Source organism: Ambystoma mexicanum, chromosome 2p, assembly GCF_040938575.1.
Source record: "Ambystoma mexicanum isolate Mex_15411 chromosome 2p, UKY_AmexF1_1, whole genome shotgun sequence".
NCBI lineage: Eukaryota > Metazoa > Chordata > Amphibia > Caudata > Ambystomatidae > Ambystoma > Ambystoma mexicanum.
Genome location: NC_090923.1, coordinates 105,170,625 through 105,185,278, shown reverse-complemented (window position 1 = coordinate 105,185,278; position 14,654 = coordinate 105,170,625). Strand labels below are relative to the sequence as shown.

The 14,654-nt window shown below is 45.6% G+C and overlaps 1 protein-coding gene across 1 annotated transcript in view; it reads right to left on the bottom strand.

Annotated features, from left to right (window-relative positions):
- Positions 1–642: 642 nt before the first annotated feature.
- COL7A1 (collagen type VII alpha 1 chain) overlaps positions 643–14,654 on the bottom strand; it is a 782,081-nt gene continuing 768,069 nt past the window's right edge. The window contains exon 118 of the mRNA XM_069646196.1: positions 643–699. Coding sequence (XP_069502297.1) covers positions 643–699 — 57 coding nt within the window. The remainder of the gene's footprint in view (positions 700–14,654) is intronic.

Genomic DNA, 14,654 nt, shown 5'->3' with positions numbered 1-14,654 from the left:
GCCCCCCAGACTGATCACTGGCCCTGATCTCAGAAGCTTGCAGGAGGATACTTTATCAGAGCTGTTCTTTCAGGCAGCAGCCAGGACAGTTTGCTTTACATTTTCAGACACCTGCTCGAATACTGTCAACATGGCTTGCTTTAAAGACCCCCATGCCACAAGAGTAGATTGTTCCATTATTTGACCCAGGATGGTGCCTCCCGTGGCTATACTGAGAAGTGGAAGAATGGGGGCACATAGGTAGAATCCCTCCTGAAATGGTCTTTCTCAAGACATAAAACAACACGAAGTGTGTGGATTGATCAAAACCGTGGACGGGTCACACTCCCGGCAAGCCTTGAAACCTAACTTGGGACGCGAGTGCCTAACATTCCTGAACATTATGGAATTGAGAAAAAATTGTAATGGCGGCTTCAGGCATGTGTGGATGATATCCCATACAGAAAGAGCGGGCCCCAAGAAGTCATGATGGAGACATCCACGTATCTGCATGGTGCCACCTGCTGGCTATTGACAACTTACCTGGGATGACAGCATCCTTGTTATATTTAGAAAAATGAACATTGCGGGAGGAATTTAACTAGTAGAAATATCTTCACTGTTAAGGTGGCTTGAGCTTGCATTCATTTATGAATTCATTAATCACTCACCGCAGTGTTGGCTCATCTCCTGCCTGACGAACCCTCGGACTTCATCTTCCTGCCAGAAGTAAAGGGAGAGAATAAGCGTAAGTATGGCAAAGCACACAGTGAAGTGTTTGAGAATGGCAAACATGTCTCTCCTTCACTGGTCTCGCAATTTACAGAAGATGCCATGTTGAAGGGTACATCAAAGACAGGCTCTACCTATTGGAAAGCCAAGCATTAGAGATATTTTCTGGGGATGTCAAATGACTTAACAACAAATTCTCACATTGAAGAAGAGATAACTGTTGCTTGGTGGGATGTGAATGCCAATTGTCAGGCCATTAAGTGAGCTAGGCCTCCTTGGGTCCAGGATCCCTATTGGAGCCAAAGTTCAGTGCTCTAAGTGGCAGCAATCTTGGAAGTCCTCCTTCATTCCACCTCCCTATATCTTTCACCCTGTGGATCCAGCAGAGATGTGAAACCCAAGCAAGAGATTAGAATCAGTAACACTTTTTTCACGGTAAAACATTGCACTTATCATCTGGCCCTTAGAAAATAAGAGGGATTTTTGTATATTTATTTGGGCCATGAGTTAGAGGTATGTTATTCGGGCCTGGTTTAGTGCTCTGATGAGAGTGCGGATACTCATACTACAAAATGGAAAAGAGCAGAACAGACATCTGAGACATAGACTACACTTCATATTCTCAGAACAACAACAAGGCTGGTCATCCTATGTGGTATAGATAGTTTCATTTCCTTAGACAGGGAGAGGCTTCATTATTGCAGGATAATGACCCGACCCCAAGGTATGTTGGTTAATGGTCATTATCCACAAGCGATAATGACCCCCGATCCCCAAGTCGATAAGGCTATGCGCGCATAGTGCAAATAGATAAATAGGTTTTGATATTCTGGTGAAGGAAAAAAACATTTGTTTAATAGTAAGGAAAGCAAATTGACAAAACGTGTTCGTAAATTACCTGTAGTTTTATTTTTTTATTATTTACATAACAAGATAAGCATTTTAAGTGTGAGCTTCGCTGATCTGAAGGAGTTTTAAAATGAGCATGCATTGGGTGTAATGTAAATGACGCCTCTACATGTTTTAGCTTTCACTTTGTTGCAAGTTGTTGGAAGTTCGGTGTCACGTTGACGGTGCAGTGAAAAAATAGATGCTTGCAGATATCATGGTGAGTAAACAATTAGGGTGAAGAAACACCACTACAATGGGGTTTTTCCTCATGACCTACAAACCACTAAAGTCATTTGAAAAGTGACATTACCCATAGATAGTCAAGAGGATTAGGTAATTACAATTATGTGGTGAAAAAATGGTGCTCACACTGTGGGATGTGGTTTTTCCATCTGTTCATTAATCTGTTCACTAACTAGGATGGCCTTTCACAACACTCCCACAGGGCTAGTTCATTTAAACAGCATCTGATGCAGACAGGATTAGATGGCATTGCAACATCTGTATTCTTTGCACGGGACTAGGCGGGAATGGATTTGATGATAAAATAACAGGGAGCAACATCTGGGGCACAAAACACCAAGGGGGGAAGCTCATTAAATCTTCAGTGCTATCCAATGTTTATTTATTCAACACCTCTTACCTCTACTATGTAATTCACCTGTTGTCCTCATAGAAAAGCTTCTTCAGTAGGGCTCTTCTTTATTAAAGGAAGGAACAGCAGACTGGTTTAACCTATACTCCCTATTCACCTGTCCCTTTCCTACTTAATCTGATATCCTCATTACTCTTTCTAAGATAAATACAGTGCAGCAGGCATTGACTCTTGTCTCTGGTTAACTTTCCTTTTTCATTTTTTTAATCTAGATCCCGGTATACTAGTCCATGAAGCTCTCTGCTGAGTCTTGAAACACTATCCCTGAGTTATTTAATAACTGGCGACCTGCAGCGCATGATTAGTGCAAGCCAATTATCTCTTTTCTGCCTCTACTGCTTCATGTATCTACCTGGGAAGTGGCACGTATCAGACATGCATTACTGAATCAGCCGCCTGGTGGTACTGGACATTACCGCAGACTGTAGAAAAAGGAAGGTGTAGGCGGGTAGACATAGGATACATCCTCCCATCTCTGGTGAATTGTTGAAAGGTGGATATGTAAGTTGAGTGCGAACAATCCTAACCTCAGAACACACTCTGCCTTGACGCTCTGCCCCATGCTGCCTCACTTGTGATACACTCCAATGGACCCCACCGCGTTCCTTCTTGCTGGAGCCCTGCTCCCTGACTAATAGATGGTTCAATATACCTTGTAAAAACTCAGCTACGGTAAAAGGACAACGTACCCATCAAACATCCAAGCTCTCCTGACCTGCCTGATATAACATTTATACCGACCTGCTCTGCCTAAAAATCGGACTGGGGTTAAAAAGTGGCTAAAATAAACTTACATTCCAATCAACTTCACACTACCCTTTCTGGCTGTCTGTCTGCTTTCAAGCTCAGTTTGGTCACCCTCTCTCTTCTTCCCAGACCCTTTCTAAAATTGTGATTCTTGTCTTCCATGCCCTTCATCTCACAACTGTTCCACCCCTCCCTCTATTCATTGTTCTTCTAATCCTCTTCTTCTCTCTTCTTACGCCTAGAATTTCGAGGTCGTTTTTCACTCCTATAACATTTAAGGATCACATTTCTTGTCTTGCTTAGTCTTTTGGTTTTCATCTCTACAACATTAGCAGCATTCTTTTTGTGCTTTCTCTGCTCTGCTGCTAAAACTCTTATTCGAGTGTGAGTAGCCATCCAACTTTGGATAGTACTATACACCCTGTTTATACTGATAGTATCACAAGTGTGATTACCTTTAATAGGGATGAGGATCTACTACGTGTCATTAGCGAAATTGGTGTAGGAAATACCAAAGGCGTCAAGAAGGTCAAATAGAGCCTTACTGTAGATATTATAGAGGGTGAGAGACAGGAGCCTGTGGGACACCCAGTGGAACCGTGATTGGACTGGCTGCTGCATCTCCGATGAAGACTCTCGAGGTGCGATCACTTAGGAAGGATTTGACCCAGGTGGATGCCCCCAAGGAGAAATTCGAGCTGACGTGATGACATAGAAAGTCACAAGGTCAAACGCTGTGGAAGGTTGAGCAGCAGGAGAATGGCCAAGTTACCTGAATCCCCAGTGATATCTATTTGGATTTTGCGGTCAAGCAAGACTGTCTCAGTGCTGTGTTTTGGACTGAAGCCGGATTGTCAAGCTCCTAAAAGGTGGTGATGTTCAAGGAACCATTGGACTTGGGAGCAGGCCATACAGTCAAGTATTTTAAGCAAGAAAGGGACGGTGGTGATGGGGCAGTAATTAGTGGGCAGGGACGGGTCTAGTGACGTTTTGTTGAGGAGCGGGGTAACACAAGCTGCTTTGAAGCTGATGGGGACCACAATGGATGCAAAGAAGGCCTTTAGGAATTCCATAATAATGGGAGCCAAGGTGGTAGCACAGAGATTAACAATGTGAGCAGAGCAGGAATCTCCCTTACAATTGGGGGGTATCAGTGATTAGATGATTTCCAGGACATTTGCATGGGGGAAGGTAATGTGTGGTAGCAGCGGGGGTATAGGAGGGGCTAGGACCACAACAGTGTCATGTGATGGGAGTTTGGTAGCTAGTTGAGCTTATTTCTCAATGATTTTGTTGCGTCGTGAGACAATTTAGTTGTTGAGGGTGGCTAGGATGGTGGAGCACCAGCCTTTGTCGGACCGAGTCGGGGTGCTAGAGAGGACTGGGTTTTCTAACTCTCTTAGAATAGTGAAGCGTTCTTTGGCATTGGAACTGGCATTGGAGATTCTGCAGTCATAGGAATTAGCTTTTTGGGTGATTGCAACTTTTATGTAGGTCTTAGTAGCATTGGAAAGGTGTATGTAGTTGAGGAAGGTGGGGAGATTCCTACATAGATGTTCTAGGGCTCTTTTGCTTCTGCAGAGTGTGACAAGCTCATCAGTGATACACAAGTGGGAAACACCCGAGTGCAACTGGTGCTCACAAATTGCTCCTGTGGAGCTCAATTCATTCCTAATATACCTTTGTCATACTTTAGAAACGTGTTGATGTTTCTTTTAATTTACATCTCGTAATCTACTTCATACAGGTATCAGTAGTGTCAGTATTTTTCATTCATCCAAAATTATTTAAATCAATATCATGCCTTCTTCAGTGAACCATATGTTGAGAGGCTTTGTGTGGTTTGGGTGTTTTGGTTTTGAGGGGGTCATGCAGGTCCATGGTGTGGAGGAGGATCTGTTGCTAGAAGTTGTCTAAGTCTTGAGGGCTTTGTTTGCTGATGGTAAGGGGGTGAGGAGAGATTTGAGAGTGGGTCCAATTATCTTGTGTGTGTTGCGGAACAATATTGGGCTATCACAGGGTGTAGGGATAGGTGATGGTTTGGAATGAGAGGGTCCAAACTATATTAGGGAGTGTTCCGTCCAGGCTACAGGACTGATTGAGATGTCAATTTTGGTGTTGGTGGTGAAGATCCAGTCTAGGATGCGTTCTTTGGCGTGTGTAGGGGAGACCAGCTGAGTGTAAATGTCTCCACATAATGCCATCTTCTTGTGTCTACAGAGAAGTGACTATTTCTACTGCCAACATGTCTGGAGAAACCTATGGGCACCCCGGGTAGAGTGAGGAAGGAGGTTTGTCACACTGTCGGAGACAGAAGTGGAAAAGACATTACAGAGTGTATCCGAGACAAACAAGTACAGAGGTGCATATTGTGGGATTATCCTCGTCTCCTTCATGAAAACCCACTCCACTGATGAGGAGTCTGAGGACAGTGATGATGATGATTATGATGATCAAGATAAAGGTGGGGACCTGTCTGAGTCCCGGCTTGCACATGCGATTTGAGAATGTAATGATAGGGAGGAGAAGGACCAGCATAACGCCACAGTTAGACATAGGTGGAAGGACAAAGATACTCTTCCACCTTTGCGCTGGGTCTTTCAGAGATGTAATTCAATGGTGTGGACTGACTAGTTATGGATGCTTTAAGCATTTTTGCTACTACTGTCCTGATCTTGAGTCTTGCTCATGCTTTTTTCCAACCACAATAATGCACAGCGAGCAATCTTTCAAAAGGGCTTGCAGTGGAACCCTGGGATTTTTTCAGTTTTCGCTTATTAGCATTATCTGGCTACACCAGCTCCTAAAGCACAAGAACAAGTCAATCAGAAACACCCATGTTTCAAGTACAAAACTTTGCTCTGTTGCATTTTCCTTTTCTGAGACATTTGGCCTCATTATGAGTTCAGCGGTAACTCGCCGGTACAACCGGCGGGTTGCCGCCGACCCCGAAACTTTGAATCCACTGCCTGACTTCCCGGTGTCACCGGGACATTACAGGTCCCGGCGGAGCAGGAAGTCAGGCGGCAGATTCGGTAACTCCCCATTAGGACTCCATGGGAGTGGGGAGACGGAAGCACCAGCACCGTTGCTAATGGTGCAGGTGCTTCAGTGAAGACTCTTCGAGGCAGTCTTGTGGTGTGGCGGTCCCGAAACAAGGGTGCCGGTAAGTTTTGTGGCACCCTTGTTTCCGGGCCGTCACACTCGGAATGAGGCCCATTAACTGCTTTATTGTGCCTTTCCAAAAATGCAAATATCTGAAGAGTTGCTTTTGAAAACACACCATCAGCCCCAGTCTGACAATGCCAACAAGTTCACAGACCTAATTAAGTATGAGCTTCAATCAGTCTTGCCAGCCTATCTGTTGTGTAATAACACCTCACATCCTCTTTAAGGTCTTACTTTATTGGCTTATACTTTCTGTCCAGTTAATATTCAAATAACAAGGGGGGTCCTGGGAGACTCTCTGCCAGACATGAGTCCTGGTTACAAGAGCCTTACCCAGAGTCTTTAGCTCACTATCTTTCACAGAGGAGAAATATCCTAAACATATAAGTCTTTGTCCTGTCCTGGGGCAGTCCAGCACTGAAATGCTAGGCAATTCTCCTCTGAACAAGAGTACTAACAGCAACCCCAGACACGTGTTTCGGTCTGGTTGAACCTCATCAGTAGGGTGTAGCTGTGCCTCTCTAAGAATAGTGAGCAAGGGGTCCATGTCTGCATTCCCCTAGTAACTGAGGGTGAGGCCCAAAGTTACTTGAAATATGCAAATAACAAGGGAGTTCTAGGAGACTCTCTGCTAGACATGAGTCCTGGTTACAAGAGCTGTACCCTGAGTCTTTAGCTCACTATCTTTCACAGAGCAGAAATATCCTAAACATATAAGTCTTTGTCCTGCCCTGGGGCAGTCCAGCACCGAAATGCTAGGCAATTCTCCTCTGAACAAGAGTACTAACAGCAACCCCAGACACGTGTTTCGGTCTGGTTGAACCTCATCAGTAGGGTGTAGCTGTGCCTCTCTAAGAATAGTGAGCAAGGGGTCCGTGTCTGGATTCCCCTAGTAACTGAAGGTGAGACCCAAAGTTACTTGAAATATGCAAATAACAAGGGGGGTCCTGGGAGACTCTCTGCCAGACATGAGTCCTGGTTACAAAAGCCTTACCCAGAGTCTTTAGCTCACTATTTTTCACAGAGGAGAAATATCCTAAACATATCAGTCTTTGTCCTGCCCTGGGGCAGTCGAGCACCGAAATGCTAGCTAAAGACTCTGGGTAAGTCTCTTGTAACCAGGACTAATGTCTGGCATGGGACTCCCAGGACCCCCCTTGCTAATTTGTCCAGGTAATATTGACATTGAATTTAGTGGTAGCTTGATGCATTTTCCATATTGTCCCACCCAATATATGACAGGAGAATGAATAATTCATCCTCCGCCAGAGAGGCACACCCATGCTACACTTAATGGTTTGCCAAGGTCTCAGCCATCTCACATATGTGTACATGCCCAGGGCGTTAGTGGCTGTGACAGCTCTCAGAGCCAGACTGCTAAAAGGGAATACCTGTGTCCCATGGCCTCCAGCTTCTTGCTCTCCTTGTCAATGGGCAGCAAGAGAAACATGCTTGTCTTTGAACCAACAGTGGAGGCCTACACAGCCAGGCTCTCAGGTGTGGGGTGGGTGGACAAAAACCCTGTATCCAAGGGAACCAGTCAATTCTTATTAACAAGGTCCCAGTCCACAACCACAGTGGGAGCTATTTTCTGACAATAAGGGTCAAGACAGCGGCAGAAATAGTTGGATTAACATTGGAAATGGTTTCCCTAGGAGGACCCTGTCCATGTGTCTGTCAGGTCTAACTAGACCATGGGCTTTGAGGAAGCAGACAGACCGAGGTTTTCCACATTATTGGCAATGTTCTTCTGGAAGGAACCATGAGACCTGTAATAGGTTCAAGCTTACATGCTGTGAAGTTCTGGGGAGGTCTCCAAACCACTGCCATTCCAGAATTCAGAGGCCTTCTTAGCCAGACCCTTATCCTGGCTGTAGAGCTCCTTACGGAAGTTCTCCTCCTCAACAGAGTTAAAGCACACCAAAACATCAGCCATGGCTTCACCCTACTCATCAAGGATTTGGCACAACTTTGAAATGAACTGATTGAGGCAAACTGCAGAATACTACAGTGAGGGCCTGGCACCTTCAGCACCGGCATTGAGAAAAGCAGCGGTAGAGTCAAGCAGCATTGGAGGGGAGAAGTCGTCACTGAAATGGTCAAAATGGAGTCAGCAGGCATGTTGTTTGCGGGCCAGAGGTGACTGACATCTCCAAGAAGCGCAGTGGGCCTTGGCTACACCATCCAAGATCAAAGCTTCCCGTGCCTTGGTAAAGATGCCAGGCATCTGACGTGTGAGGTTATCTGACTGCTCTGGGATGGAGGAGCTATCGGGGAAAGGCACATTTTGCTGTAGTTTCCCCAAAGCAGAAATGATGATCCTTTTTCTGGAAGAATGTGGAAAGCAGGGGCATCTCAAGGTGCCACTGAGAGAACGTGAGTTCTACATACCCTTCTTCTTGTCCTTTTTGTCAGAATCTCTCTTTGGGCTGCTCATCAAGGACTCGTCCCTTCATCAAAGAAGGCCCTGATACTGGTGCCTTTAACTGTGTCTTCTTCACTCCCTTGTGAAGGAAGCTATATAGCTTTGTATTAGACTCCTGGAGAGCCTTAGATTACATCAATTGGCAAGGTCCCCATTACTCATGCGACGCAATAAGGCAGGGAGAACCTTGTGGTGACCTGGCACAAATATTTGCCTCCCGCAATATGTGCAGGACTTTAAAGTCCAAGGCTTTCCAAAAAAAAGTGTACAGAGTGTGCAGAATAAAGACCCAATGTCACTGAGCATTGATGACATCATATGGTATAGGGTGTTTTGCTGATACAAATTTGAAAGTGGTAAATTTGCTTTGAATACATTTGGCTGCAGCAGAAAAGAACACATTTCTTACTTCATGGTAATGTTCTTTCCAAATAATTTTTCTGCGCTGATTCCTCCTTTTTCAAATTCTCCAGCCCTAGGTGTCTTCTGAGCAGAGGATGCATCGAGGTTCAGCATTGGCTCTGGCTGGTGCCAATGTGCACCCCACACCATACATGACATTAGGGCCAGTATATAGTGTGCTGTTGCGTCCCATGGCTCTCAGTTCTGCCATTTCCCACTAGAAGCGGAAGACTACAGAACAGATGCAGAATATGAGTTTTCCGCCAACATGAGCAAGTTGAGAGAAGGCGAGGAATAGATACCTTCCTCCCACAGATTCCTTATCATTGATAGACTCCCATAGCAGTATGGAAAGCTGGAGAAGGGAGGAGAGCAAGAAAACACCACCTACACAGGAAAACTCTGGAGGGCTTCTCAGCCAAAGTGAGGGGCCTACCTTGACATGGAATCCATGCAGTAATGTTTATCAAATGTGTGCACGGAAGCCCATGTCTCCACCAGACATATGTCCAGGGTACTGGTGGCAAACAGCCCTTTAGTTGAATGAGTCCTGAGACTGTCAGGCACATCCTTACAGACCAGATCATAGTGTAGAGAAGCATGTAGACGCTATCCTGCCAGTACCCACCCATTCGCCATTATATTGGTATAGTCGGAGAAGAGCCATAGATGGGACCCTCTACATCGTTCCTAAACTGCATTGAGTGTATGAGGGACGTTATGCACTCAGACAGCCATATAGAATGTACCCTCGTACTGAAAGTGTGGAAGGATGTTGTATGGAAGGATGCTACACGGAAGAATGTCGCCTGCCAAGATTTGGAAATGCATCTGTGGTCATCATGGACGTACTTTAAGATGAAATCTGAATAGGACAAAGTGATGTCATGAAGCTATGAGATATATGAACCTATGTTGAATCAATATGAAAATACGAATTAATGATGTAACTGACGCACTAAGAGTAACATGTACCTAAAGCTAAAGTACTCATGGATCTAAAGAAAATGAAGTAACTTACTGACCAATAACTGCAAATATGCAGTAATGCAAGGTAGAAAGACCGCAGAAGCGGAATATATAATGTGGCAAGGACCGCCATGACAGGCTGAGGCTGTAAGAATCAGGAGACACATGAAAACAGTTTTGTGTGCAGAGCCAACGATGAATCAACGTTAAGCCTTGAGTTAACAAACCTATTTTCAAAGAATAAGCACAGAGCACAAAGGGGGTATATGGATAACCTCTGATTGTGGGACATTCTTCATAGATCAAAGAAGATGAAAACATCTGTGAGAGGCAAACTGTTGGTCAGTTAAAAGTGTGTACAAAGTTCCTATGAGAATGAATGAGCAGGTCTCTAGAGGCCATAGGAGCAAAAGCACCTTGCATACGTTTAATCAGTATTTTACATATTTAGAGGCGTTCAAGGTGTGCACTACAGAGAAGGGGTAGGCAATGATGCACTAGTCCTTATATGTTCTATAAGTAGATATGTTCCCTTTACCAATCCCTTCCCTTGATAGGTTTTGTATTTTGCCACGTAGAATGACGTCGTAGATGACGCATGTTGGGGTATAAGACCTCCATGTAATCAAAATTGGTTCTGAGTGTGCAAGCATCAGTCCTATGTCTGTCAGTTGACCCTGTTTTATTGAATTGATAATAACATAGTACTTTGCCATATTCTTTGAGTCTGTCTGATTATTTGGTCTGAGATTTATTATTGTAATTCCATCTAGCACAAAGGACGCTTCAAGGTGCTAGAGTACAATAGCCTTCTGAGATGCAGAGAATGATCCACCTTGGCCCTGCCAGCACGAGCACCAGCATAACCTCAAAGAACTGGTGGTCTGTCCTGATGTCCCTCAACCAATGGGACTTATTAGCTGAGAGCCGGCATCTGTACCAGCCAAAAGGATTCCTTCCTCCATCTTAGAATGGTGAGGTGGAGGGAAACATACAGGAAGATCTTCTGAGAGAGTTGAACATCTGACACAACCCAGGGTAGGAAGCATTGTCTCATCCTCAGTTACCTCCTGCTTGGAAATTACCAAGTAGGGAGGTTCTACTGATTATGCCTGTCTTAAGGAAGTGATGGGCATCAGAAAAACACTTTAAGGGTGAGCAACCTTAATGAATATGAATTGATGGGCTTGAAAGGATGCCTTGAGAAAAGTTAGAACTAAATTTAAATCCTACCCAAGAACACAAAATGGTGTGGGGAGACTGAACAAACCACGCAAACACTGGAGGACAGTTGGGATTGTGAAAAGATAGCCCTGCTCAGGGGTCCTATTAAAGAGTGAAATGGCAGCGAGGTACCCATTCACAGTGCCAAACTGCAGGCCCTTCCGGGCAAAGGAAAGCAGGAAGTCCATTACAGAGAAAGGAGGACTGACACAGAGCCAAACATGTATGCAAACTGCAGTCATTAATGCAGTTGGTGGATAGCATCCAATAAGAAAGGAACACATTCAGGATGCTGTGCAACACGCCCCACTACTAATATCTTAGCTTCTCAGGAGCCAAGCATAAATATTCAGGCTTCTGTGGTTGGATAGAGGACCCACCAAAGTGAGAAAGTAGGTCAAACCTTGCTGTGAGGCACCAGGGAGGTCAGATGAACATGTCCAGAAGGCTTGGGTACAAAATCCTCTTGCCCAGTCCAGACCGATCAAAATGAACCTGGACCTGAACAACCTTAGCCTCCTCAGAAATAGTGGAATTACAGGGATTTGCAGGAATGTGTGTCTCCCAGAGATCCATGTCAAGGAAACTCTCTGGAGCAGAACAACTTGCATTTCCTGTTCCCACTGGAAGCAAGGAGATCCTTATGAAGAGGCCCAAAAACAAGAGGATCTCCTCCAGAACTCCCTTTCAGAAATCCCACAGGTGGGAGGTCAAGGTCTGTCAACTCAATGCATCTGCTATGATGTTCTGTGTCCCAGCAAGATGGGCCACCGTTAGAAACACGCCATCCAGAGAACAGAGCCCTAAACTCCATGCATTAAAACCACACCATGTTGTCTGTTAAAGTAGTGCACTGCACAGATGGGAGGAAGGCAATCCGGGCCAGCCTGATTGTCTGTACCGCCAGCAAATTGGTGTTCTCTCAAGTTTCTGTCAGGAGTCCACCTACCATAAGGTCTGGCAGTTGAGCACCTTAGGTCTTCAATGATGCATCTTTGACTACTGCTGGGATCGGGCTGGGATTGCACGGGGACACCACACAAGATCTCGAAACAAATTGTCTGAAATGTGCAAAAGGTCTAACATGTTATCCTTGAACTGAGAGCACAGAAAATGGAGCATCCACTGAAGCGACTGCATGTGCAGCCGGGCTTCTGGCATCTCCATGATGCAGGAGGCCATGAAGCTCTGAAGATGCAGAAAGGTGAAGGCTGGGACCAGCCTATGGGAATGGAAAACATGCATCATCTGAAAGATGTTCAACACCGAATCCTCGGGAGGTAAAGCGCTAGCCACGCGGGTATCCAAGACCGCTCCAATACATCAGAGGGACTGGGATAGTGAGATATTGAACTTGTAGAAGTTCAGGGAGAAGCCTAATCTGTGCAAGAAACTGCATATGCAGTACAGATGTTCCGACCACCAGTTCCGGAGCTTGGGCCGAAATGAGCTAATCGTCCAGGTAGGGGAAGATATGAACACTCTTCCCCCTGAGATGAACTGCAACCACCGCCAGCAGTTTGGTGAAGACCCTGTGTGCTGAGGAAAAACTGAACGCAGGACTCAGAACTGGTAGTGGGCCTTGCCAACTATGAACCGCAGGTACTTCCTGTGCAGGGGATGGATCAGCACACAGAAGTGGACATCCTGGTGATCCAGGAATACCAACCAGTCCTGGATTTCGAGGTCCTGGAGAATCTGGGACAGGGTAACTATCTTAAATTGGTCCTTGACCAGGTACAAGTACAAGAGCCTCAGATCCATGATGAGATTCATGCCCCGTCTTTGTTCAGAACCAGAAAGTAAAGAGAGTACAACCCCCGCCCTCATTCTGAGTGAGGCACCATCTCAATGGGGTCCTTTCTCCATAGTTTTTTCAATAGGGGAGGATCCGGAGGCAAGTAGGAGAGGAAGCAAGGTGGTCTGCTGGATACAGGAGACAAGGGAAACAAAAACTCTGCTGTACACATTGGAAGGTCCATGCATTAGAGGTGGTGCAATGCAACTCTTTGATGGACAGAGTCAACCTCCCACCCACAGGAGTGCAATCCATAGTGGCTTACCACATCGGTGCCAGTGTACGGTTGGCAGAGAACATAAAGCCACCTCTCTGGGCACCTGTATATGCTTGTGGTGGATACAACCCTGCAGCTGCTTACTGGAGGGTGCCTGCCCCTGTTACTGTGGTTGAAAGTGGGGAAAGGATGCTTCTGCATAGAGGTAGAAGGATACTAAAGGACCAAGGACTAAGTTGTATTCTTGAAGGCTTGGAAATTCTTCAATAATTAATCTGCCTGTGTAGCAAACGGGGTGTCCCCATCAAGAGTTTGGACTCAACGCTGGGAGCAAATTCAGAGGTTTCATCCAGGAATGCCATTATGTAATAGACCCGGTGCCCATTGAATGGGTCACTTAGTCGGCAGTATACACACCGAACTTCAGGATCTGGCAGGTGGCCTTTTTCACATCACCAACAAGAGTGTTGGCACTCTCCCGTTTCCTAGGTAGGCAAGTTCTCGGCTGTCATGGATATAAAACACCACAGATCACAGGCATGCTTTACCAACACACATGTGCCGTTGACCACCATCAATGCAAGACCCAGCAAGGGGTTGAGAGAAATCCAGGATAAGGCCGTGATCCACCACTGGGACTAATGTGGCTTCTCCCAAGCTGGCAAAAAAGGAGTTGTCAGTGCTAGTTAAAGGGCAGAAGTGTTTGTAAGAGAAGACAGACCTAAACTCTATGCAACCTTGGCACTGGTCCTCTGAAAAGAACAGTGAGGCTTGCCAGGTAAACATGTTTGAAGGATGTCCAGCTCATGAGACATAGCCAAACAGCCAAGACCAGAAGACCCTTCCCCCTCCTCAAAGAACTCCTTTGGGGAAACCCATAGCACCATTGAAGTAAAATTGCTCCAGATACCTAAGGATGATAGCAACTTCCTCATCTAAGATTTGGGTAATCTCTGAAAGGAACTGCCCAGCTTCCTGGAGGACAAAGTAGAGTGGTGCCTGGAAGAGTCACTAGGTGGCCTGGACATCTTCTTATGCTGTTTATTCTTGTCCTTTTTCGATGGGGTATGCTCTGTTTCTTCAGCTGTTGCTTTCCTTAGCTAAGTTCCTGGAGACTTGGAGGCTTTCAACCATTGAGGCAATATGTGAAATGTTTTGTGGCATGCTCCATAAGGGCCTTGGAGTACATGAGGCTGACAAAGGCTGCAATAATAAATGTCATGATTCTTCCCAAGGCACTATAACACACCCTGTGCTGGGAAAACATGGAGACGTGCCCCCCACAGTCAGAGCAGGACTTGGAGCCCGAGACATTCGGAGGGTTAGGCATGATGAAGCAAGCTAGAAATCTAGTGGAGTGTTCCAGAAGCGTACTCAGTGCATGGAAAAATAAGACAGTGGTCACGGGACATGGCGGCTCCATATTTACTGGCCCCAAACAACATGT